Source organism: Enhydra lutris, unplaced genomic scaffold, assembly GCF_002288905.1.
Source record: "Enhydra lutris kenyoni isolate GAN:26980312 unplaced genomic scaffold, ASM228890v2 scaffoldscaffold10, whole genome shotgun sequence".
NCBI classification, from domain to species: Eukaryota; Metazoa; Chordata; class Mammalia; order Carnivora; family Mustelidae; genus Enhydra; species Enhydra lutris.
The window spans coordinates 10,545,280-10,571,122 of record NW_019154094.1 but is presented as its reverse complement, the minus strand read 5'-3'; the positions used below and the strand labels follow the sequence as shown (position 1 = coordinate 10,571,122).

General features: G+C 42.7%; 4 protein-coding genes across 8 annotated transcripts in view; 2 read left to right on the top strand and 2 right to left on the bottom strand.

Moving 5' to 3' along the window:
• Positions 1-1,662, top strand: part of LOC111143833 (NIMA related kinase 4) — a 35,486-nt gene extending 33,824 nt beyond the window's left edge. For all 4 annotated transcript variants that reach the window (XM_022497768.1, XM_022497767.1, XM_022497766.1 and 1 more), the window contains one exon: positions 722-1,662. In XM_022497768.1, coding sequence (XP_022353476.1) covers positions 722-814 — 93 coding nt within the window. In that variant the 3' untranslated portion in view covers positions 815-1,662. The remainder of the gene's footprint in view (positions 1-721) is intronic.
• A 3,163-nt stretch (positions 1,663-4,825) lies between these two features.
• LOC111143835 (signal peptidase complex subunit 1) lies at positions 4,826-6,886 on the bottom strand. Its single transcript, XM_022497770.1, has 4 exons — positions 6,465-6,886; positions 6,071-6,130; positions 5,901-5,987; positions 4,826-5,390 (listed from the first exon to the last, which is right to left on the bottom strand). Exons 1-4 carry the CDS (start codon positions 6,678-6,680, stop codon positions 5,265-5,267), a joined length of 489 nt encoding a protein of 162 aa, XP_022353478.1. The 5' UTR covers positions 6,681-6,886; the 3' UTR covers positions 4,826-5,264.
• Positions 6,887-11,247: 4,361 nt separating this feature from the next.
• On the top strand, positions 11,248-18,320 carry LOC111143888 (glycosyltransferase 8 domain containing 1). The gene is made up of 9 exons (XM_022497929.1): positions 11,248-11,273; positions 11,356-11,454; positions 13,897-14,110; positions 15,652-15,769; positions 16,302-16,386; positions 16,735-16,847; positions 17,224-17,390; positions 17,504-17,616; positions 17,789-18,320. The coding sequence occupies exons 1-9, from the start codon at positions 11,258-11,260 to the stop codon at positions 17,977-17,979; spliced, it is 1,116 nt and encodes a 371-aa protein (XP_022353637.1). The 5' UTR covers positions 11,248-11,257; the 3' UTR covers positions 17,980-18,320.
• Positions 18,321-18,387: 67 nt separating this feature from the next.
• On the bottom strand, positions 18,388-25,843 carry LOC111143887 (G protein nucleolar 3). Of its 2 annotated transcripts, none has more exons than XM_022497928.1 (15): positions 25,657-25,843; positions 24,395-24,453; positions 23,893-24,030; positions 23,665-23,778; positions 23,362-23,445; positions 22,267-22,399; positions 21,376-21,488; positions 21,009-21,132; positions 20,532-20,619; positions 19,847-20,021; positions 19,573-19,715; positions 19,358-19,494; positions 19,102-19,271; positions 18,722-18,796; positions 18,388-18,631 (listed from the first exon to the last, which is right to left on the bottom strand). In XM_022497928.1, the coding sequence occupies exons 1-15, from the start codon at positions 25,667-25,669 to the stop codon at positions 18,554-18,556; spliced, it is 1,644 nt and encodes a 547-aa protein (XP_022353636.1). In that variant the 5' UTR covers positions 25,670-25,843; the 3' UTR covers positions 18,388-18,553. The 2 variants fall into 2 exon arrangements, with proteins under 2 accessions (XP_022353636.1, XP_022353635.1); XM_022497927.1 differs by having other exon boundaries at positions 18,388-18,636; positions 18,730-18,796.

Here is a 25,843-nt window from a genome sequence, read left to right as displayed (position 1 = left end):
GAAGTGGGGTCTTCAGAACTCCCCAAGCTATCATGCTAGATAGGTCCAATTGGGATTACATTTTATGTTTGTTAGATCTCATTTAACTCGGGACAGTTAGGACATTTTTGAAGACTATAGGCCCTGTGTTTTATAAAATGACCCTTGGTTTGGATTTCTTTGATGTTTTCTCATGAATAGAGTCAGATTATGCATTTTCAGCAGGAATACCACAAAAGTGATATTGTGTCCTTCTCTGTGCGCTGACTGGATCAGGAGATGTGTGACATCTGTTTAACACATTATCAGGTGTTATTTTAGTTCAGGCATATATTGAGTATCACATAGTATATTTTTTTGGTTATTAGATTGAAATTTCTGTTGTTTGTATTTTTGTGAATGCCTTTGCTGAATTATCTGTGGGATTTTTGTTGTTTTATCAATTCTAATATTCTAATATTGTTGTGTTTTACTAAGAGCTCTTTGTATTAATGATATTAATTTGGGGGGATGTATGTTGCAAATTTTCCCCAGTGTAGTGTTTGCTCTTAATTTCTTATGACTGTAGTTTTTGATAACTTGAAGCTTAAAATTTTTTAAGAAATTATAGTATTTTCCCATATGATTTCTACCTCTGGGGTCATACTTAGAAAAGCCCCCCCCCTTTTTAAAGCTGTTCTTCTAAGATTACAGATGTTTTCTTCTACTACATACTGATTTTCTTTTTATGTTTCCCAAATAGGTACGTTTGCAGGAGCACATGGGTGAAAAATACACAACCTACGGTGTGAAAGCTCGCCAGTTGAAATTTTTTGAAGAAAATGTGAATTTTTGAGAATTTAATCTGCCAGAACTGAAGACCTATTTTTAAAGGTTTTTGGCTTAAACAGAAACCTGTAATAATGGCTGGAGGCCATTCTCTTTTGGAATGAAGCAATGTCACAAAGAAAGAGAAAACCTTTGGCTATTTTACTCTCTTGATGAGGAAAATCTATTACAAGATGTCTGGTTACTGTTTACTGAGCCTTAAACCACCAACTTTATACTTAGAACTTTATTTTTTTAAGGTACTAATTAGCTTGATTACAGGGCCATAAAATTAGATTGGAAGATTTGTATTGTACTATTGTGATAAATGCATAGAAGTAAATATGTCATAGTGATACTAATTGTCATTGTTAATAATTTCAGGTAGTAGTTGATAAATTATTTTTTTTAAGTCAATTCATGATTCTGGGAGTAGATTTTGAATATGAATATGAAGTTGTACCTACTGTTTGAGCAACGGAATTCCTTTTTTATATATTGATGGATGTTTAGCCTTTTATTTTCATTTAATATGAACTTCATTTACAGTATATAAGAATTGAAACTAAGAAATATTTTGGCTTTGTCAATCAATGTTTTTGTATACTGGTCTTTTTTTAAGAGTAATATTTTCATTGGTGAAAACATTTGCTAAAACACTAATTCCCTTTCCAGTTAAGCAATTTTTAAGTGAGGTCCAGCTCCTTTTAGTTATGTTGGGACATACTTATCTCCTGAAGTTTTGTCTTCTTGTACATCAAATTATTTGTTGTCTTTAAATGTATGACTATGTATCACATATTTTATTAGTTGTTTAATAAGGGGTAATTCCCATGTGGGAAATAAATTGTTTTTATAAAAGCCTTGATTAGTAAATTTTTACTTCTATATTCAAGGATCTTTAAAAATGAATACTGTTCCAGAAATGTTTTCACTTTTTATAATTAAAAATGTTACCTGACCTTTTTTGAAAATTACACATAAAATACTCTAATGAAATGTTCCCTTCCCAGTCACTGAACAAGACTTTTAGTTTTACTGTATGCCAGGAGCTGTGGATATAGTGGTGAGTGAGTAAAACACAATACTCCCATTCTCACAGTGCTCATGGTCTGGTTTCTGAGACCTCTTAGCTTGACTTTGAAGGGTTTGTTAGAACTCAATGGTAAAGCCACCTAGTCTTAGTCCCATTTTGGAGGTAAATCTTTGGCAAACTGGATCTTCCCTGAACTATTCACCATTTCTTGAATGTTTTATGAATCTACATCTTTCTGGAGAGACATCAGTTTTACATAAGTTTTCTCACTTGTGGCCATAATGTACATATTATTTTCTTAGAATTGAAAAATTCTCCCCCCGTATGTTATTATTCCCATTCTGTATATTTTTATTTTGCTTAAACATTCATTCAGTTTTCATCCCAATATCTTTGGATATTCTGTGGTTTTTCTGTCTTGAGTGCTTAATCATTTTTAATTTTCTATCATTATAAAACACCTTTAACAGCATGCGTTTTCTTCTCAGTATAACTTTGGCCGCATTTCAGACTTTGATATTATTTTGACATTAATTTTTAAATAGTAATTCTTGTTTTGATTTTCTCTTTAAGAAGTGTTCCTTAGGGATGCCTGGGTGGCTCAGTCAGTTAACCGTCTGCTTTGGTTCAGGTTATGATCCCGGGGTCCCCGATAGAGTCCCGCATTGGGCTCCTTGCTCAGTGGGAGCCTGCTTCACCCTCTGCCTGCTGCTCCCCATTCTTATGTGTGCTAACAAATTAATAAATCTTAAAGAAAAAAAAAAGTAGTGTTCCTTAACTTCCATATACAAACGTTCCCTGGCTATCTAAAAGTAGAGCATTCCTGTGAAACCTTTGGTAAGCTGAAACAGTGAAAAGCAAAGAGTATCCCCCATTTTCTGAAAGTTCGTGACATGCCACTTCGCTTTTACGCAAGACCTACAGTAAGACCTGTTTTTGCTAACTGAAAGAAATTTGAAGAGGATTTTCGCTTTTATGAAAAAAGCCATCACTATAGAAATGTAAGATTTTTGTAAAAGTGAAGTGGCATGAAACGAGCTTTCAGAAAGCAGGGGAATACCTGTATTTTGAAAGCCAAGAAAATGTTATCTCCTTGCTCCAACTGCATTGCAGTGTTACTGAATATGATCTGCCCAACTTTAATTTCTTGGAATTGTTTTCCCTGTCACTCAGTAGATGATCCATTATTGTAACAACCCTATGGGCATTTAATACAGGTGAATTCTGTTACGCACAGACGGAATCACTTGCCTTTATGTATTATTCAAATCTATTTATAAGACCTGACCAATAGAGTATTGTAATGATGGAAATGTTCTCTATCTGCATCGTGATAAGGTAGCCAGTGGTCATATATGGCTTTTAAGCTCTCAAAATGTGGCTAGTTTGAGGAGCTCAATCTTTTAGTTTTAATTTAAATAGACACATAGGACTAATGGCACCTTATTGGATAGGGCAGCTCTTAATGATTCACTCAGTTAAGTATTTACTGAGCACCTACAAAGTGTCACAAACTCTTATTATAGGTACTACACAAACAGCAAAGAGAGTAATGAGATCCCTGTTCCCCTGAAGCTTACATTCTGGGTGGGGCCAAGGAAAAAATATATAATGTGGGGTATGTTAGTGCATATAGAATAATGAGGCATACCACTTTTTTTTTTTCCATACCACTTTGGTTTGATAGGTCAGCAGATGCTTCCTTATAGTCACATTTGAATAGAGACCTGAATGAAAGGAAAGAACAAGTCATGTATATCTGAGGGAACATGTTTCAAGTATAGAGAACAAGTGCAGAAGTCCGTTTGATCACTGGTCCACTTGATATAACAAAATCTGAAAGGTAGTGTTGTTCTACCAAGAGTGTAGCTTTGCCAAACTCTTAAGTATGTAACATTCTTTCTTTATAAAATTTCACATATTTAATACCTAATGGTTTCTTTTTCATATTTATTTATTTGACAGAAAAATCACAAGTACGCAGAGAGGCAGGCAGAGAGAGGAGGAAGCAGGCTCCCTGCCAAGCAGAGAGACAGATGTGGGACTCAATCCCAGGACCCTGAGATCATGACCTGAGCCAAAGGCAGAGGCTTAACCCACTGAGCCACCCAGGCGCCCCAATACCTAATGATTCTTAACAGTGACATCTTCACAGCTATGAAGTGTTCTTTTTCCCCATTTAATGCCTTCTGATGTTAAGTATCTGACTTTCTCACTATTACCTCTCCTTTCTGCCTGCATCTGCCTAATATATCCTTGTTCCTGTTTTCAACCTTTGGGTGTCATCATGAAAACGTAAGGTAACTTGATGTTAAATGCTTTTTGGCAGTTCCCCCCCTCCTTTTTTTTTTTTTTTTTTAAAGATTTTATTTCTTTATTTGACAGAGATCACAAGTAGGCAGAGAGGCAGGCAGAGAGAGAGGAAAGGAAGCAAGCTCCCTGCTGAGCAGACAGCCCGATGTGGGGCTCAATCCCGGGACCCTGGGATCATAACCTGAGCCTAACGCAGAGGCTTTAACCCACTGAGCCACCCAGGCACACCTGGCAGTTCCTTTATAATCACATTTATTACTCTTAATAATATGCTCAGTCTTATTTCTGCTGTCTTATTTTTTTTAAACTTCCTGACTTTTGCCATATATTAAGGTCTTTGCTCGTTTTTTAAACTTACATTTTATTAAGTCTTCTTTACTCCTATGGAGAAATAGAATATTATCTATAAAAATCCTCCCACTCCCTTCCCACACACAAAACCTTTAAGAACGTTTTTCTCTTCAGGCCTCTGAAAAGTTAAAAAAGAATAGGTTTCTACTTTGGTCCACCTCAAGTAAAGCATGGATTGAATTTTTTCTGCTTAACAAAAGCCTAATTTTAGTGGTACCCAAATATTACCTTCCCACAAATTTACATTAAATTTTTCCATAGGTGCTTACTGTCAAGAAAGACATCTTTTAGGAACTTTCAGCTACAGGAAATAGAAATGATGCTCTGAGAACCACAAACTTCTAACTTTGGCTTTTACTCATAGGTTTGCTTACAGAGCAATGAACAAAAGACTCTTTAGACACAGACTTGCACTGAGTTTTAATTGCAAACATTAAAACAATTTAATCACTCATAGTGAACTATAAAACTTTGACAGTTAAATTGTACTTTCATTTAAGAGGCATTTATTCATCATTTTGGTAGACCTGAAAGAAACTTTGCATACTTGGGTTTCCTGTTCTCATTTCAGAAGAATATTATGAAGAGGAGGTCTGAAGTATTTATAATCAAAAGCCAGCTGAGCTGGAAGTGAACTATAAGGAGAACAAAATCTACACGCAGCTGTGCCAAAAGAGCAGCAGTGGGTTTTAGCTCATGTTTTGAGTATGAAAACTGAGCTCCTCTCAAGCAAAAGGAAAGCCGGTGCAAGAGTAAAGCTAAATCATGAAAAACCTAATTAGTTATTTTTAGCGTGCCTCTTAATTTTCCTTTCCCCTGGTTTCTTGTCTTCTGAGCCTGAGTCTTGAACAGGTAACCACTTGAGGGGGTGCCGGCGGTAAATGGGCCATGGAGGAAGTGTCAACTGAGCCAGAACAGAGAAAATCCATCAATATTAAGCATTAAAAGTTTGAAAGAGCATTAGGTATAATGCCTGGTCCCCAAATACCTCCTATGCAAAGGGTCAAAACAACAGCAGCAAGACGGTCATTCCAATGAAAACGAGGTACCTCTGCCCAGACAACGTAATTTTAAGAACTGGGTACAACCCTCACCATTTACACATAAGGCTTTAAGAGGTAAAAGGTGAGGCGGGAGCATTGTGAAGACTATAGAGAATCCCTGCTAGCTCTGACTTTAAGATTACTAATTGGAGCAGCTGCCAATAGAAATGAGCTGTGTCCTTTTATATGCAGCTTTATCTCACACTTTTTGGCATTCTACTTTTCCAGTGACAGCAAGGTGAAACACTGATGGCAAAAATAGGTTTCGGAACGTCGGTGCGGGTTCCCACTGCTAGGTCCAACCAAACCGGGTAACCAAGTTCAGAACGCTTCACACGCCACTAACATCCGAACACCCACAAACTTCTTACCAAACACGAAAAAGCAAATCCGGCCATAACTATATAGACAGTCCACCCGAACTGTTCAGCCACGTACCCGTAGATAAATCCAACTATCTGAAACAAACGAAGTGTATTAATTGCAATCAAGCTGGTTAGGGGAGAAGGAGGAAAGGATACTATGCAAAACCAATACTTACTGCAGAAAAAATAATAATTCCCTGAAACATCTGTTCGGCTAGCTTCTGGCCCTTGTAATCCTAGGGGTGAAGAAGAGCAAAGCGGGAATTGGTTCCACCACGGAAAGAGGCACGGTTCCTGGCCTGGCCTCCCAGCTTTGGCACCGGCCAACCCCAACGTCAGGGGCCTCCCCACAAACTGGGCAAGGAATGAAATTCTGGGTTTCCTGGGGGAAACGGAAGCATCCTAGCAAAGCACGGACAGGGGGCTCCTCCCGGAGGTAGAGAGATGGGGACCCGGGAAGCACAATTCAGGAAAGAGACGGCAAGGCAGCCATCCGAGCCAGGAACCTCGCCGCACAGGGTTGGTGCAGCGGCGGAGCCGCGTGCGGGGGTCTTGGGGCCGAGCCCTCACCATTTGTGTGGGCAGCGAGCTCAGATGTTCCAACATGACTGGCTGAGAAGGCTGGCAGCCGGGCGAGGGCAGCCGGGACTCGGGGACCGCACACGCCGATATCCGATACCACGGGCAGCTCCGGGGGCCCACGGAGCCGAGCAGTGGGATGGCCGTGGCCCCGGAAGCGGATGTTTCTCGCAGACCCGAACGGCCCGAGGCCCCGCCCCGCGCCATCACCAGGCCACCTGCGCTTTCGGAGCCCGCGGTAGCCCGGCGCCCTATCCTCGAGGGCTGAGGTGGTGACGGCCAAAAGGAGGCATCGCGCGCCCGGGAAAGGTTCGCCGTCAGTGCTGCCGGGTGCCCGGAGCCGCGACCCTAGCCCGACAAACTGCTCTCCCCGGCACCACCTCGGCACAACGGCTGCCGGCGCGCCCCCTGTCTCCATGGCGACCGGCCTTTCCCGGCGAGGACCCCAGCGGCGGGGCTGCCCGGCGGCGCCTGTTCGGCGCCACGCTCCCGCGGTCGGAGTGGCGGGCCAGCTGCGGGTGGGCAGAGTGCGCGGCGGCCGCGGAGCTAGCGAACGGGCGGGCTCAGTCGCGAGTGCGGGAAGGCCGGCGGCCCGGCGGCAAACTGGGCCCCCGGGCCTGCGGCGCGGGCGCTGAGCTGGCGGGGCGGGCCGCGGCGCGCACGCTGGCTCCTCCTCCTCCGGCTGCAGGTAAGGGCGGCCGCGGGGAGCGTCCGAAGAGAACGGCTTGGCTGCACCCTAACAGAGCTGGGTGGGGTGTCTCTGGGCCTGGGGGGAACTTCCGGAGCGTCTCACCGCCCCCGTCGTCCCTAAGCGTAAGGGGGCCCTAATGACTCTTAGAATTTAGAGGGGACTACCTCGGACCACATCCTCGAGAGAAGGGGTATCCCCTTGAAAAGGGGACCCGCCCTCGGCCTTCCCTGCAGGAGAATGGAGAGATACTTCCACCCGGAGAGTCTCTAAGTTGGCGGTGCTGCGTGTTCGCCGGCTGCATCGGGCCCTCCCAGTAGAGACCCATCAAGGGTTCGCTCTGCCTCTCTCTCAGGGCTGGTGTTTACCTCCCAAACTTAGGCTCTCCCTTGTCGCTATGAGCGAGGTGGGGTGCCTAGGTTTCGGAGAGAAACCGTCCTGGGAATCCCGGGCCTCTGGCCTCTCTGCTGTGTTGCGTGTCCGGTGGTCACAGACGGTGGGATTCTCAGCACTCCCGGGACTGCCGCCCTCATCCACACATTCGGCACATTCACTGTACCTTTTTCTGGGCCACGCAGTGGGCCTAGGATACTGCCGTGACCAACACCAGGCCCTAGCCTTCCTAGAGCCCAGAACGTGTCAGGGGAGACAACGGCATCACCCCAGGAATAAGTGACAGCAGGATTTATTCTGGGATAGGGAGGCCTGGGGGATGTTGGTGCTCAGGGCACGTGCAGCCGAATGTGGGGTTTGGGAGAGTCTCCTGTGAGTCCTGAAAACCAAGTAGCAGCTAGCCAGATGAAGAGGTAGGAGAAAGTGGATATATCCTTAGTGCCTTTCCAGATCTTTCAGCCTGACAGAGACTTAATAGACTTTCTATTGTATGTAGAAATAGACCTATCCCTCCCCCGCCTCTTAAAGTTGTATTTATTTAAGTAGTGTCTACACCTAACATAGGCCTTGAACTCACAACCTGGAGATAGTCACTGGCTTCTGAAACTGAAGCCAGCCAGTCACCCTGTGTTATCCCTTTTTAAACGCACTTCACAGTGTGGCATTTGCTGTAAAGGCTTTACGTTGTTGGAGCTATAAGACATGATGGGAAAAGGAAATTACCTGTCAGGTTCCATTGGAGAGAGCTCTTTTGTTGGAATCCATGCTGGTCCTTATATTGAAATGTATTTTCATGACTTATCAAAGGTGGTGTTCCCTTTCTGCACTGAGAACCACCATTGCTCCTAATTACAAGACTGTTCAACAAATACCACATGCCAAATACCAGTCATGGTTTTTCGGTGGTGAGGCTACATCAGTAAACACTTTCAGTGCGGTTTCTGTTCTCATAGAGCTCACCTTCTAGTCTGGGCACACAGAAATAAAAAAGCAAACGAGATAATGGAGGGGCTGTGGTGAACTTTACTGATGGCCTCTGAGGGGATGGATAAGGCAACAGAAAGATGGCCTTGGTCTTTGGTGACCTCAACGAGATCAGTTTGAATGGAACCCTAGGACAGAAGTCTGGCTGGAGAGGAGAGGGAGTGGAACGAGAGATGAAATTTTTCCAAGCTTTTAGAGGAAGGGAGCAGAGAAATGGGTCTGTGGACCAACTGGCGTGTGGGGAATGGTGTCTTTTGCTTTTTTTTTTTTTTTTTTAATTAACTGGAAGATCGAAGAGCATGATACGCTGATGGGTCTAATCCAGCAGAGAGGGAGGGTTTGCTGAAGCTGCACCAAGGAAACAGAGGTTAAGTTACAGAGCATCCGTGGAATGGTCTCTCATAGGGCTACATATTAACAAGAGGGAAAGTGGAAAGGTATGCACAGCTGCTGAGAATGTGGGGACTAATGCAGGGACGAGCCAATTTAAAAAAATGGGGTTCTTTCTCCTTAAGGTTTCTTCACCCGTATTTCTGGATATGCCTGTCCTGGCTGTATGCGTGTGTGCATGTTTTGTGAGTGATTTGGGAATGTGGAGGTTTTATTTATAATTTCTAAACAAACAAAAAAAGAATTTCCATAGGGAAAATTGAATATGGCTGATCACGTTCACAGCTGTGTCCTTTTAGAAAAATACAGCCACTGTTAGACATGCCAGGGTCCGTCTGTGAAGTTTTGAAAAATCTTTCTAACGGCGTCAGTGAATTTCACTACAAAGAACTGCACCGGCAAAGGAAGTGCGGATCAGACGTGCTCATAATAATTGGCATTTTGCATATAGATAACTGTAGAAGAGTTTTCAAGGCAAGTGGTTTCTGCCCTGCTGATCTCCTTAAGTACATCAAGTACCTGCTAGGATTGTGGGTTTTTTGTGTCTAGCTAACTGGAATAGCACAGATACATACATCTCTCAGTCCACATATTATCTGTTAAGTAACAGTTACTTGACATTGTTGAGCTAAAACACTGTCTCTTGTACCATTAAATAAATGACATTTACTCAAGTGAGGTCGTTTTTTCCAGTCTTGGTGGAAATTGGCTCCAAGCAGCAGATGCTACAGTTCTGTCTAAGCAGCTCCTGGTCAGCCAGTTTCTGGAGGAAAGGCTCAGCTCACCGTGTGATAGAGGCGCACTGCTCAGGGTATATAATGATGTGTGTTCTTTAGAGAAGTTCATTGGTATAATGTACGTTATATGTAGTGCTCTGAAAGAAATGAGAGAGGGAAAGAGTGTGTGTGTGTATTTTTTATTATTCTTTGGGAGTCTGAATTATTTTCTCCCAAATTTGTAGTGTGATTGATAATCCCCAGTTTTTAAAACAATCCTTCAATATATTTCTCTTTTTTTCAAAGGCCTTGAGAAATCAATGTCTGATAGGCACAAACTTCTACAGTGAAATTAATTCAAACTTACTTTGATTTTAGAAATATGCTATAATTCAAAGTGCTTTTTGAAGTTAATAGCCTTATGTAAATGTTAGGTACTCCCATGGGGGATAATGAAGTAGCAAAGGGTAAAGGTCTTACGGGTAAGATCATAGTATCCTGGATGCATAAAATCTTTTAAGGAAACATTATCCAGAGTAGATGTAGAAATCTGATCGTTTAATTTAGTTGCACACATATTTTCATTTCCACTGAATTATGATTGTGATTATTTTACAATTTACTTTTTTTTTTAAGATTTTATTTATTTATTTGACAGAGTGAGATCCCAAGTAGACAGAGGCAGACAGAAAGAGGTAGAAGCAGGATCCCTGATGAGCAGGGAGCCCGATGCGGGGCTCGATCCCAGGACCCCGGGATCATGACCTGAGCCGAAGGCAGAGGATTAACCCACTGAGCCACCCAGGTGCCCCATTTTTGTTTATGTTGTTTGAGCTGTGGGGCTCAAACTCACAAACCCTAGATCAAGAGTCCCATGCTCTACTGACTGAGACAGCCAGGTGCCCCTATTATTATTTCAAGATTTTATTTATTTATTTGACAGAGCACAAGCAGGGGGAGCAGCAGGCAGAGGAAGAGGGAGAAGCAGGCTTCCCACCAAGCAGGGTGCCCGATGCAGGGCTCCATTCCAGAGTCCCGGGATCATGACCTGAGCTGAAGGCAGATGCTTAATTGACTGAGCCACCCAGGTGCCTCTCTCTGTTACAGTTTTAAATGATTTTGGAAAATGTTTTTCTCTTTAATTCCAATTAAAACTGGGTGGGATATAACTCAGAACAAGGACGTTTTGTACCTTTGAGGCTGAACTCAGGTTATTTGATTATAGATAACTCAGTCCATCTCTTATTTAACTAGGAATTTTGAGTAGAAATTCATTTGGAAAACATTTTCATCGTGGCTAGACACCCAAGTATTTCTTTTGGTAGAATTTATTTTGGTTTTCATCTGCTGACATTTAATGTACAAGGCTATCTGTTTCTCCCAAGTTATTTGCAAGTATTTTATTATCATGACTACTATATAAAATTCAGATCTCAATTTGGGTTCTTGGAAACTGTTAATTCAAAATGAGTTTCTGGCAGAAAATACTGTTTCTACCTGAATAAAAGTGTTGAGGCATTTTGATGGTAATTCTCATGTACCTGCTGACTTTGGGGGCTTGTTTTTGTCTTATAGGGTTAAAAACTAATATTTATATAAGACAGAAGAAAAAGATGTCCTTCCGTAAAGGTATGCTCTTTGTACAAATTACATTGTTTTTATAGCTGCTCAAAAGGTAAAGAGATTAATGCAGGCTTTTCCTGTGTTTCAGTAAACATCATCATCCTGGTCCTGGCTGTTGCTCTCTTCTTACTGGTTTTGCATCATAACTTCCTCGGCCTGAGCAGTTTGCTAAGGAATGAGGCTTCAGGTACGGGAGCCCTTACTAGTGCCATGGCATCTGTTGAGGGCCCGGAGTTCCCTGTATCCCGGCATCCCAAGTTACGTCACTAGGCCAAAGGGAAAGAAAGTTTTCTTGTCCTTAAAGAAGCTGTTAGGCTCTGGGAAAGGGAGTGGAGGTACTCATCGTGCTCCTGCAGCCTCGCCCCGACCCCTTCTACCAGTCGTGTGGAGGTTTGTTACAGGTTTGATAAGGGTAGATCCTTTTCACCACATCAGAGGCCTTAGGGGAGCCTCTGTGCACTGCTCTCAGCTCACACTGTGGCATGTCACAGGGGGCTTCAGAGGTGGGGACAGGTGAGTGACGCTCCTCTTTGATGCCTGTCCTGTTTACTAGTGTCAGTGTGGTCACTTTCCTTCATCTGTTACTTTCCTTTAACCTGTGGAAGAGTGTCACTGGGACTAAGCACAAAACCATCAAGTCTCCCAGCTGATTGAAAAACCACTTTACTGTATAATTCTGTTGTCAGTTCTTTTAAATTAGTCGTTCACACTGCTCCTGCTTTGGTACTGAGGGATGTTTGAGGCTTCAGGATGTTTGTCAAAAATCACTTTGGGGTTGCCGCACACTGTAGTTGACCACAGCAAGAAAAGACTGATAGCTTTCCCCGAACTTCACCGAGTGCTCCGATAGCGTGTTTTGTAACATGGTATGTTTACATATATACATATTATATGTACATAAAGGAATGTATGTTCTGGTGGGAACATTTATAAAAATGAAAAAAGCAGTCAGGCTCCATGAGAATAATTTGTTCACTCCTTTATCTCACATGCATATAGATGATGGCAGTACACAGGAGGTGCTCAGTAAATTTTCATTGAATACATGATTTCATTACCTAGAGAGAACTGTCTTTAAAAGTTTGGCATAGTACCTTCCTGGGTTTTTCTTCCTGTGTATATATTTTTTCTATTATGAGATTATGCACTCTATAAACTGCACATGACAGGTTTTCCATGTGATTGTATCTGAAGCAAGTCACCATGGTGGTAGGTACCTTTTTTTTTTTTTTAAGATTTTATTTATTTATTTATTTGTAAGAGCGAGCGAGAGTTTGCGCACAAGTAGGCAGAGAGGCAGGCAGAGAGAGAAGCAGGCTCCTTGCTGAGCAGAGAGCCCTAGTGGGACTTGATCCCAGGACCCTGGGATCATGACCTGAGCTGAAGGCAGTAGCTTAACCGACTGAACCACCCAGGCATCCCCAGATACTCCTCATATATAATTTTAATGCCATGTAGTTTGTCTCCACAGGAAAAAGTCTTGGTATAATGACTCAGACTTTTTCTGATGGCACCCCCACAAAAACGTGTTACAGAGAGCACACAAGTGAATCATGAGTACTTGCTTATTTTCTGCCCTTTATGATGGCGGAGATTCGTCTGTTTTATTCATGGCTACAACCCCAGTACCTAGGTACTGCCTTCCATATATTAGGTGTTCAGTGAATGTAAATGAATGTATATTACAAAAGGCTAAAAAGAACCCTTACAGAAGAGTACTTACAGTTGCTGTGTGTGATGCAGTCTGATACGTTCCTAATTCTGTTCCAATTCAGGAACTGTTTTCCTACTCAAATTCTGATTGTGACACACTAAACTGATGTCATGCCTATTTATGGGACATAATTCATAGTTTGAAAAACAGCTGTTTAGTCTGTTTCTAGGTTTTCACAATTATAAACAAACTTGTGACTTCTGATTAACTTCTCAGATTTTATCCTTAAGAGAGGACAAGGGGAATTACTGGCTCAGAGGCCATGTACCTGTTTGAGGTTTGCTTATTTATACAAGTAATCTCAGCCCCTGATGTGGAACTAGAACTCACGACCATGAGATCAAGAGTCGCACAGTTTCCCTGACTGAGCCAGCCAGGCACCCCCCATTTAAGTTTTCTTTTTTTTTTTTTTTTTAGTATTTTTATTATTTATTTGACAGAGATTACAAGTAGGCAGAGAGGCAGGCAGAGAGAGAGAGAGGAGGAAGCAGGCTTCCCACCGAGCAGAGAGCCCGATGTGGGGCTCAATCCCAGGACCCTGAGATCATGACCTGAGCCGAAGGCAGAGGCTTTAACCCACTGAGCCACCCAGGCACCCCCCCCCATTTAAGGTTCTTGATACAAATTGCTAAAATACATTCTAGGAAGATTCTGTTGTATTCCCACCAGTAGTGTAGTGTATCAGAATTCAGTCCACCAATTTTTTTTTTTTTTTTTTTTTTAATGCTTCTGCTTTTCCAAAAGCCTTGTTACACATAGGAAAAAGTTTCTGGGCCATATGCCTCAAATTGCAATGAGGGGAGAATGAGGTAAGTATAGTCCTCACCTTACCTCTTTTCATGTCTTGGGCTCTTTATTCAAAATCTCATGAGACTGTTTATATCACAATACCTTCCTTGTGTGTGTTCTTTGCAGATTCAGGAATTGTGGGGTTTCAGCCCATAGACTTTGTCCCAAGTGTTCCCCGACAAGCTGTAGACGGGAGACAAGAGGAGATTCCTGTGGTCATTGCTGCATCTGAAGATAGGCTCGGGGGGGCCATTGCAGCTATAAACAGCATTCAGCACAACACTCGCTCCAATGTGATGTTCTACCTTGTTACGCTCAATGGTACAGCAGACCATCTCCGGTGAGCTCTGCTTGCCTGATGATTCTGCTTCTAGAGGATGCTCTAGGACAGGCCAGCTGCCAATCCAGGAAGTTTTTTTTCTATATGTATATACTTTTTCTATACAGCTGGGATTATGCCACATCAGAACTGCACATGACATGTTTTTCCATGTGATTGTATCATAAACATTTCCGCATTGTAGGAGAAACAATACAAGGAATTTGTGCCAAGATGTAAATCAGCTGTGCCATATACACATTGTCGACTCAGGCTGATACCATTTGGTAATGAGTTTCTTGGTGAAAGATGTAGTATGTTAATTTACATCCTGTTACAATTTCCTTATTTCATGGACATACCCTGAGTAGTCTAGAGTGGGATGGGACAGGGGAGCAATGGCAAGGTGGTGTGGTGAAGTGAGCGGACACAGAATCTGGATCCTGGCCCAGAGTGATCGGGGAACACTTATTTAACCCCTTGGAGCCCATTTCCACATCTCTAAGTGTGGGGTGAAAATACCCAACTTAATGAGAAAATATATAAAAAACACTAATAACAATCATTCAGTAAATGTTCCTTACTACAATTGCTGTAACTAATCATAGAATCCTAAGCTGATTAACAAAAACTCACCTAGGTCTTAAAAATGCTCTGAATTCAAATTTATGAAATTTAGTCAAAGAAACATCTTGTCTAACAGGTTAACAGTTGTCAAAGTTCTTTTTTTTTTTTTTTTTTTCTTTTTAAGATTTTATTTGACAGAGAGCACAGGTAGGTAGAGTGGCAGGCAGAGAGAGAGGGAGGAGCAGACTCCCCACTGAGTGGGGAGCCAGATGCGGATGCGGAGATCAATCCCAGGACCCTGGGATCATGACCTCAGCTGAAGGCAGCTACTTAACAACTGAGCCACTCAGGTGCCCCAGTTGCCGAAGTTCTGAAACATTCCCATCCTTGTGGCTTTCTACATGGTTCATGTTTAGTTGAGAAAATTGTGATGACTTTTTTCCCCCATATTTTAAAAACTCCAAACCCATCTAAAATGTAGAAACAAACACTACATTAGAATAGCTACAGAAAGAATGTGCAGTACCTACCTTAAAGAATATAGACTTTTCTTAGAGACAATACCTTAGACTTGTAAGAATTAGTCATTACAGTGAATTAATGAGTCTATAAAAATGGGGTGATTCCCACTTTGTTGATAATTAGCTTTCACTGCCATCATATTCTGACTTTTCTTCATGTATGTGGGGAGACAAGAGTTGGACCACATGTGGTAATGGGGTGTTCTCAACTCCACAGGGAGTTTAGTGATCGAAAGTGTCAGCCCAGTAAGGGCTCTATCCATCACCACAGAATCTTGGTTCAGGCAGGGACGTGGGTGGGCATCCCCTCACTGTTGGTGAAGAAACCAAGGTTTGCATAGGTGAAGGGGCTGTAAGACACCTATCTGGTCACCAGGGTTCCTCTTACGTTGTGCCCTTGGAAGGCACAGAGAAGGCTATAGTCTTGGGGACATGGTTATATAAAACTGAAATTTGGTGCTTTATTTTCATCAGGTCCTGGCTCAGCAGCAGTACCTTGAAAAGCATCAGGTACAAAATTGTGACTTTTGACACTAAACTTTTGGAAGGGAAAGTAAAGGAGGATCCTGACCAGGGGGAATCCGTAAAACCAGTGAGTTCTCTGCATCCTTGTTTGTACTTGGGAGTTTAGTTGACTCTAAAACAACACAGGTTTGAACTACAGGAGTCCACTTACATGCAGATTTTTTCAATATGGATTTTTTGGATACAGTACTGTAAATGTTTTCTCTGATTTTAACATTTTTTCTAGCTTACATTATTGCAATGCAGTATATAATTCATGTAACACAAACTGTTGACTGTTTATATTCTAGGTAAGATTTCTAGTCCATAGTAGGTTATCAGGTTTTGGGGGAGTGATGTTTTATGTGGATTTTTGACTGTCCAGGGGGCCGTTATCCCTAAACCCTGCATTGTTCAAGGGTCAGCTGTATTCGAAAAGGACTGGAATGCCCGAGTAACTGGGCGCACTGCAAGTAGCTCCCTGGGGGGCCCAGGTGGGGTGGTTCGTGAGCCCTTCTGCTGTCTCCTGCATGGGCACGAGCAGCATTCTGGGAATTTCTAATAAACGCACAGCCACTGACACATCTTATGCCAATGCCTCTTTCCTTTTTATTTCCCAGTTAACCTTTGCTAGGTTCTACTTGCCAATTCTGGTTCCCAGTGCAAAGAAGGCCATTTATATGGATGATGATATAATTGTGCAAGGTACCAAAGATTGTCACCATTGGTGCTTTTCTTGTCCAGAGTGTGGGCGGTTGTGGTTTAGTATCCTCTAAAAGGTCATCCTAATTGGGAGGAGCGGGCATCTTTTTTTTTTTTTCTCAAGATTGTATTTATTTATTTGACAGAGATCACAAGTAGGCAGAGAGGCAGGCAGAGACAGAGAAAGGGGGAAGCAGGCTCGATGCCAAGACCCTGAGATCATGACCTGAGCTGAAGGCATAGGCTCAACCCACTGAGCCACCCAGGCGCCCCGAGGAGTGGGCATCTTGAGGCAACTTAAAGTGTAAATCTTAACAAAGAAGTGTAAATCTTAAATTCTGTCTATTTCAGGGGACATTCTTGCCCTTTATAATACACCACTGAAGCCAGGACACGCAGCTGCATTTTCAGAAGATTGTGACTCAGCCTCTACCAAAGTTGTCATCCGTGGAGCAGGGAACCAAGTGAGTTACTTATTGGGGATCTTGTTCAGACACTTCCATGCTCTATAACGCAGGGTAATGGGGGGAAGCGGCAAAGTCAGGGAGCTTTCCTTTTTGCTGTTTTACATTCCTCAGTTCATCCCAGAACTCAAGGCTGCTTTCCTATGGCTTGATCAGTGAACATGACAACCTAATTCTCCTTGAATATCTGGCTTAGTATGTTTATTCTAGGTTCCTACTCTAACTTGGAATCTGAGATGTCAACTTTCTTTCCTTTACATGGAACCCTCTGCTGATAATCCAAGTAGTTAAATAAGCAGGTTTTTTCTTTACTATTGGTTATATATCTATTCTGTTTGAAGCAGTAAACATACTATATATCCCATCTGTGTTTTAGTACAATTACATCGGCTATCTTGACTATAAAAAGGAAAGAATTCGTAAACTTTCCATGAAAGCCAGCACCTGCTCATTTAATCCTGGAGTTTTTGTTGCAAACCTGACAGAATGGAGAAAACAGAATATAACTAACCAGCTGGAAAAATGGATGAAACTCAATGTAGAGTAAGTAGATAGCTGACCACCCTGTGAAGACCCTTATTTCAACTCTGGGGGAGTCTTAAGACTAATTTGTCAGGATTCTCCACTAACACCTTCCATTTGTTCTCTCTCCCAAGAGAGGGGCTGTACAGCAGAACGCTGGCTGGTAGCACCACCACACCTCCTCTGCTGATCGTATTTTATCAACAACACTCTACCATCGACCCCATGTGGAACGTCCGCCACCTTGGTAAGTCAAAAAAATCCACCAAAAGGCCTAAGCTAATAAGGAATTAATTGAAGGACTATTCTCAGGGACGGGATCTACCTAGTTACCTTTAAGTTTTCTCCAGTTTGATGTAGCATTCTTATTTCTGACTAATACTAGTATAATCATTTGGCTCTTTTTCTCTCAATGTAAGGTTCCAGTGCTGGAAAACGATATTCACCCCAGTTTGTAAAGGCTGCCAAGTTACTCCATTGGAATGGTCACTTTAAGCCATGGGGAAGAACTGCTTCCTATTCTGATGTCTGGGAAAAATGGTATATTCCAGACCCAACAGGCAAATTCAGCCTGATCCGAAGACATATGGAGATCTCAAATATAAAATAAAATGTAATTTATGCTATAAGCATTTCTCAGGAAATCCTGGAAGACAGTATGTGTGGGAAGTAACAGCTGCAAGGCTTCCAAGCCAATCTGCGGCAGCCCATGGAAAAAAGGACATTTCAGCTGGGTAAAGAGGACAGACTACCCTGGCTAACAGACCATAAATGTTTCCCATCTGCCTTACCAAGTGTTTGCTTACTACCATGCTGAATGACCAGAGGTGAATGGATGACAGGGATGGTACAGCTAATTCAACACTGCTGCTTGGTTTTAATTTTGTAACCTTAACCTGTGGTCTGAGCTGTTAATAAAGTGAAACCTACATTTTTCAATAGGTATCTTGATTTTTTGTTTCCAGATAATTGATTATGCTTCTATTCACTCACTGTAGTGAGGGAAGTTCTCTTCTTATAGAACTTAGACACTTTTTTAATTGCCATATTTTTTAAAATGTATGATACATATTTACAAAATTTACAGTTTACATCATACTGTAAAACAAACTGGTCCATCACACACAATATAACAGCTTAGCAGTCTGTTCAAAATGCTAAGAAGCCACCTTATGAAAGGACTCTTATATGTAGTCTGTACTGAAGTCATAAGCATCATCTTCCTCTTCAGTCATTTTATCTGAGATGTAAGATAGTGCTGACTCATCTATATTAGAGAAAAGAAAAGAGATTTTAAGAAAATAGGCAATTTGATACCATGCTGCTTTGTTAGTAAATCCCTCCACCCAAGCTGCCCCACCTGCTTGAGACTCTTCAGGCAGTGCCTCCCAGGCCTCTTCTGCCCCACACATGTCTGAGCTCTTTTCCTGTGGGACAAAGAGAAATAGTATGAGATTAGTAACCCTTGTCTGCCATTAATCCAAGGAATTGCGTATCTGGAAAAAGACCCAGAAGGTACACATAATGGGATGCACAAAATTGAGACTAATGATTACAAGCTTTAAACACCTAAATCTTAAGGGTTGGTTTTTTGTTGTTGTTGTTTTGGTTTTTGTTTTTTTGTAATCTATTACGTACTGTTTAATTTCTCCCTTCAGCCCCTTCCCATTTGTTAGAAATTATAATGCTAGAAAACTTCCTTCAGTTTAAGCAACTCAGGCAACATACTTACAGCAGCTTCTTCAACACTGTCCTGGTCACTGTAGTCCTCCCCCTCCTCCTGCTGCTGCTTCTCTTTCTGTTTTGGCAGCTCTTCGGGTATGTCCTTTTCCTCAATTATTCCATTTGTCAGACCCGAAGACTGGAAAAGGATGCTACTGGCTAAACGAGGGCCCCTGATAGCTAGGGAAGGAACAAAGTGCTCATGTAAATAGAGGAGACCTTTTACTGGCCTGCCAGCCAGTGAAGACTGTAAACACAAAACTTACTATGTATGCTGTGTGCATTGTTCTTTTCCAGTTCTTCCAGATTAAGGCCCTGTCTCATGCTGGTCGCAACGCCCTCATTAATATGTGGAGAAGGAGTCCAGGATGTAGGGGGATGGCAATAGTAAGCCAAGGAGGCACTGGTATTAAACACAAGGTTTGTCAAAAATCAGTTACTTCATTCCATGTGATCCTCAAAATGCCAAAAGAAGTCTTACCCTGTCCACTCGGACCACATCAATTTGGCAGCACCCTCTAAATGTGGGCTTCCACCTTTTCGGTGCAGTCCTCTTCTCTGAGCAAGCGATGTAAAAAATTCCAGAGGATTCTTAAAATCTGGAACAGTAAATTTCAGTACCACCTTTAAAAAAGGAAGAAAAACTGAAAATGTCATTCATCTGATAGAGTGTAAAAAAAAAAATCCTGAAAATCCTCTACTTAAAATGCTTATGATGAAAAAGAGCGCAACGGAAGGGGGGGTGGTTCTTCTACCTGTCGAGCATCGGCCTGGGACAAGATGGCGCTAGCAGCCTCCACCGGTTTCACCACTTCAATACTTGCTGGACTTCGCAGAGCAAGTGCGCTGGCAGAGTTCAGTGGAGACACGATGAAACTTGGACTGTCTAGGACGGTGATTTGTTTGTCCAGGCTGACAACCTGCACGCACCTGGAACAAGAGGGATGGTAACTGACGGGAGCACTGGTTTCCCTGGAGGATGAGAGACAACACGAAGCTCAGGGTTGGATTGAACAAACTCAGCACAGTCTGTCAGATCCGGTTCCTCATCATCTGCTTCATGTTTATCGGAAACTCTAACAGCGCTCCTCCCCTACCGAAGACAAACATATGGTACAGCTTATATGCTGACCTCACACGCTATCTGCTCTGCCATGAAAATTTCCCCTCCACCTGGCTGACTTCAATTCAGAGTTGGGGTCAAGCATCCCTTCTTCTGAGGCAGTTTCCCCTTCTCTCAATCTACTTGTCTTTCCAACTAGATGGGAGCTATTCCACGCTAATCAGTTCTTCCCTAAGTCTAGCACTGACTTATCCCTGCTCCTTTCACTGACACCTCTAAAGAAAAAATAGAAAATGGTCTTCCTTGAGCTATCCAAAACAAAATAATATTTACTCATCTATAATGAAATATCACAATTCTGGAAGAACTCACTTTACCTTGTAAGCCCCATGGATACACCAACATTACATATCCGTTCTTGTTTTAAGCTATTGATGATGCTGCTTTTCCCCACGTTTGGGAAACCTATAAATGGGAAATCCACAGGACAAGAGGGATTATGTATTGGTAATTATAAAATTTCCATTGCCTTATTTTGGGTTTGCCTGATGTTTACAGCAAGATCAGAGTTGGATCTGAGTGTCTTCACTTAAACACTAAGACCAATCTTAGCATCTTCATTTCTTGCACAAGTAATCAGAGCAGGAAAAGATGATTAATTCTAACAAACCAGCTTTCAGAAGCCAAACTCCTACAGTGCACAGCACTGAAATATGCAGCAATTAAAAATTTTTTGTGTTTGGTGAAGTGGGCAAGAAGCTAATGTTTGAACAAGCCCTTTACTGAGCACCAACCCAATACACTGTTAACACAAGTAAAACCTTGGCAAGTAAGAGATAAGAACTGAAACTCACCAATTACTCCGACCTGAATGGCTTTGCCATAAGCTTCCTGAAAACCTCTGAGAAGCTTCCAAAGGCCATCTTTTCCAACACAGACTTCGCTTTTGAATGGAGCTCTCTTCCTTACCTTCAAATGCTAAAATTCCATGTAATTAATTTAACTACTTCTGATACCCCACCAAATAAAACCCAAGCAATCTGGCTCCAGAGACCAGCTATTAAAATCACCACACTATTATCTTTCAGATTATCTCTGGATGAAATCAGAGTTGGATCTTATGAGTTCTCATTTTTTAATCAAGATTTTGTATACTCATCATATTTCAGCCATCCAAAATCTGAAAGAACCATACTTCCCACCACGGACCGAAAAGAGTACCTTGATTATCTTGCCCTTGTCCTTCAGATTTGTTGAGGCTCTGAACACCACTGTTGGTAATTCCTTCTTCAAATAATTTAACCAGTTCTCCAAATTCTCCTTTGGTACCAAATCTAATAGGGATTAGGAATAAAACACACACCCCAATATGGTCATTCTGTTGACATGAATAAGCACTATCTGATAAACTTTGGATTTTACTCTTGTCTCTTCACAGTTTTTTCAGAAGGATTTAAGTAGAAGATGGGAAGAGGGTAAACTCCCTACCATGCTGTCCTTACCTTAACCAAGTTCAGTATCTACCACCTCAGTATTTGATTCCCTTCTGCAACACTTACCCTTCAGAATTAAGTCAACCTATAGATTATGACCCTACTAACTTAACTCTAGAATTAGTTTCCAGAATGTACTCTCAGGTAATTACCTGAGCATTTCCAGGTAATTACCCGAAAGTGACCAACAGTAACTATGGATGGCATTCTGGGTTTTCCTGGCCCTGATGCTCAAACCAGTACTTCCTAAGCGCACTTCATATCGTCATATACGGACATTACGCAGATGTGGGGAATATGGCAAACTACCATCACTTCCTATGTCCAGTACATTGCACAGTAAGCTAAGTAGAGAAACTCAGACTCTTAAATAAGACAAGATGGTAAGTACTGAATGGCCAAAAAAAACAAAACAAAACCAGTAGAAACCTATTATCGCTTATAGAAAATACCTCCATCCCACTGCCCAGCACTGTCTTTAGCAACAAGACCATATGCACTGGCTTTACTGAGGTCAGAGTTGGATCTTATCAGTCTTCAGTGAAAGTAAGACTGGTCACATGTTTTCCTCATACCTCACTAGTGCACTGGTACATAAAAGGCATCCCCTTTTGCTCACCTGATTTATTTAATACAAGTACCAGCTTCTTCTGTCCACCCTGGATAATGGCCTCTTCTACCTGGGGACACCTGCAACCAAGAGGATCTCTGGCATCCAATACCTCCAGCACAACATCTGAGGCTTCAATCACCTGGCAAGGCAGAAACTATCAGAGGAGGATTCCTTGCTCTGGCAACACCCTCCATACAAGGATACGGGCATCTTCCACTTCGCACCAGGGTGAGCTCAGAGTTGGGTCTTACATTTTCACTTTGGCATGAAGAATGTTAGCGTGTTCATCCTTTCTCACAGCAAAGTAAAATACAGGTTTGCTTGGCAGCCTCTGGTCTCCCATGAAAGTGGATTTGAAAAGTGGAAAATATAACCCTCTAATACTGAATTATGTAGTTTGACAGGCCCCACTGGCCTGCCAGGAGCTGCTGAGCAGCAATCATGGTCTAGTCACAGGGAAGTAACCTTGGGAAAATGGGTATTGAGAATGGGAGTTCTAACTCCTGACTTCCTTCACTTGGGTTTCAACAGAGTATTTTTTCCACACTGCTTGCTCGGACGTATTTTCCTCTATTTTAAAAACCACACTATCAACATGTTACTTTAACACAAAATAACATTTTTGTAAATCATGCTTATAGGGAACTGTTCCGGTGCAAAAATTTTGAACCTTAAGAATGTTTCCTTTAGCTAAACAAAAAAGGCCCTAATCAGAATAAACCACAATAAATAAATAAGCAAACAAACTAAAAAGCAGGAGAACTTGGGTGCCTGAGTGGCTCAGTCAGTTAAACATCTGCCTTTGGCTCAGGTCATGATCTCAGGGTCTTGGGATCGAGCCCCTGATGCACCCTACTACTAGGGCTCCCTGCTCAGCGGGGAAGCTGCTTCTCCTTCTCCCTCTGTCCCTTGCTTGCCTCCCCATTCTCTCTCTCAACCTTTACAAAAACAAAACAAAACAGGATAAGTCAACTTGCTGAAGGATTCATCTAGCTCAAGTGAACTCCACTTCCACACTTATAGGGCTGGTGTCAGAAAAAGAACGACTCTAGTCTTCTCAACCTCACTACCATTTTTAGACACTAACCTAGACTAAAATACCTTTTTAAGTTCCTGACAATACAACTTCTTCGGATTTTGTTTGCCGGACTTGGGTTTGTCCTTAGCTTTGCCCTGCCCGAATTCCTGCAAGATAAAGACAAGGGGAAAAAGTACACAAAATTAGCACTTCAGGTACAACCTGATTCTCTACCTTCCATGGCTAATTAGGGGTACTGCAAGTGGTATTTCTTTTAGTAAGAGTTGGAACTGTCTTTCTGTTCAAGAGGCAAAGCCGCCCCTGCCATAGGTATGTGTTTTTACTTCTACGTCAGAACTCTCATTCACAAAGACACTTAATCGTACCTCTTTCACAGGTTCCAAGTTAGATGGCTTAACACCAGGGTTAGTTTCAAGTTTTCTTTTCTTTTCCTGTTCCTTCTGCCTGTCAAGTCTCTGCTGCTGTTTTAGTTCTTCAAGCTGTGTCCAAGCCGTAAGAGAAATGGGTGAGTCCAAGCAACCTGGTGTTATTTTATTTTGAAAAGCTACACATACCCACACATCACTTGGTCAAAGTTTGAATTAACATCTTACTCGTTGTTTCCTTAGCTCAGCTTCCCGAAGAAGAGCCTCTTTAAAGGGAGCACTGTTTGGAATTCCTGGGTCTTTTCTAGGCTTTTTGCGACCCCGTTTTTTAGCCTCCTTCCTCAATTTTCGATGGTGCTCTCGAACCTATTATAAAAATTCTTATCAGTATCTGGCTAAACTTGGTTATACCTATAAAATAACCTAGAAAAGTTAAACTGTAACAACACAAAGAACATATGTACTTATGTATAAAGCAGCAAAAACATGTCATCAGGAGACTCTCTGCAGACATTAACATGTTGATCAGAGTTTACAGACTTATCACCAAATTACTGCACTTTCCTACAGCTATACTCCTGATGTCTAAGATTGTGCCCACACACAGTCTATTTAACTTCAAATTCATGAGGTGAAATCTTATTAATCCAAACCTCCTAGTGGAGAAGAGGTGGGACAGAAATGAGTTTAGCATTGTATTTAATGTAGCTCTTTCAAGCACAAGGCTTACCTTTTTAAGGATTTTATACCGCTTATGGCAGGTCATGCGTTTACTTGCTTTCTTTAACTCTACAAAGAAACCCATCACAAAACGATTAGACACAAGTGATCCGTTTTCGTTTTTAGTGACAGTGCTGGGGTGGGGAGGGTCGTCACATCACTTTTCCTATTTAGCAATTAATCAACTCTCAAACCTAATTTAAGAATCATATGTGGTGGATAGTAAATATAGGCCATTCTAAAACCTCCAACAATTTGACTCAGTATATCTGGCACAGAGCCCAGCTTCCTTACTCCCTCTCTTCCCACAGTAGACTAAAATCACACTCAGGAGCATGTGACCCCAAAGGGCAGGCACTTTTTTTTTTTTTTTAATGATTATTTATTTATTTGACAGACAGAGATCACAAGTAGGCAGAGAGGCAGGCAGAGAGAAAGAGGAAAGCAGGCTCCCTGCCGAGCAGAGAGCCCAATGTGGGGCTGGATCCCAGGACCCTGAGATCATGACCTGAGCGGAAAGCAGAGGCTTAACCCACTGAGCCACCCGGGCACCCCTAGCACACACCTTGAATCACAAGTTAGGACAGAACAGTGGATTTCAGAAGTGGCTCTCAGACCTGGCCAGTGCCAGACTGAACATGGCCCAAGAGAGGAAAATCCTGGGCCGCAACTGGCTCAGACACTGTTTAGGCAGGAGACCCAGGCCTCATCTTCACTTTTTCTTCTTTAAGGGTTTTATTTATCTGGGCGCCTTGGGTGGCTCAGTCGGTTAAGCGTCCGCCTTCGGCTCAGGTCATGACGCCAGGATGCTGGGATGAGTCCCCCATCCGGCTCCTTGCTCACCGCGGAGCCTGCTTCTCCCTCTCCCAGCTTGTACTCTCTCTGTCTTCGTCAAAAACTCCCTCTGTCTCTTTATTTTATTTATTTGACAGAGAACAAGAGGCGAAAGGTAAGGGGCAGAGGGAGAAGCAGACTCCGCGCTGAGCAGGGAGTCCACGCAAGGCTGGATCTCAGGACTCCGGATCATGACCCGAGCCAAAGGAAGACGCTTACGAGACTAAACAACCCAGGCGTCCCAGTGATCCTCACTTTTGTCTACCTTTCGTAAAACAGGCCGGCGGTCAGCGTGGGACCTTCCGACCCTCGCTTCTACTGGCGACCAGCACGACGGCCTATACGGAGGCTCACCCATTCCCACAGAAGAACGCCCCGGTGGTTCGTTGACCATCAGAGACAGAGGCCGCTCAACACCCGCTCCCCGACCCGACTCACTCGGTCGCTTCATTCCGGTAGCGACAAGGGCAGTGCCGGCAGTGACTGTAGAGGCAGCAACAGCAACCTGCGTCCCACACAGCCACGTGTAAATTGCGGCCAAGCTCGAGCGCCACGCACTGACGCTATTGCCGTAAAGAGCGCCGCCGCCCGCTCGCGTGCGCGCGCACGCAGTGTCGTGCGGAGC

Bases quoted from the DNA above. Each gene is read 5' to 3' on its own strand.
- LOC111143887 (XM_022497928.1), bottom strand. The intron at 21,133-21,375 runs GTACTCTTTTCG...ATGGAATTTTAG, and splicing joins ACAAGGGCAAGATAATCAAG to CATTTGAAGGTAAGGAAGAG. The intron at 18,797-19,101 runs GTAAGTATGTTG...TTTGTCCCACAG, and splicing joins ACAGTGTTGAAGAAGCTGCT to GAAAAGAGCTCAGACATGTG.
- LOC111143888 (XM_022497929.1), top strand. The intron at 14,111-15,651 runs GTGAGCTCTGCT...TATTTTCATCAG, and splicing joins GGTACAGCAGACCATCTCCG to GTCCTGGCTCAGCAGCAGTA. The intron at 15,770-16,301 runs GTGAGTTCTCTG...TTTATTTCCCAG, and splicing joins AGGGGGAATCCGTAAAACCA to TTAACCTTTGCTAGGTTCTA.
- LOC111143835 (XM_022497770.1), bottom strand. From the start codon at position 6,680: ATGGCGCGGGGCGGGGCCTCGGGCCGTTCGGGTCTGCGAGAAACATCC. The intron at 5,988-6,070 runs GTAAGTATTGGT...CGTTTGTTTCAG, and splicing joins GAATTATTATTTTTTCTGCA to ATAGTTGGATTTATCTACGG. The intron at 5,391-5,900 runs GTAAGAAGTTTG...GTTCTGGCTCAG, and splicing joins GATTTGCTTTTTCGTGTTTG to TTGACACTTCCTCCATGGCC.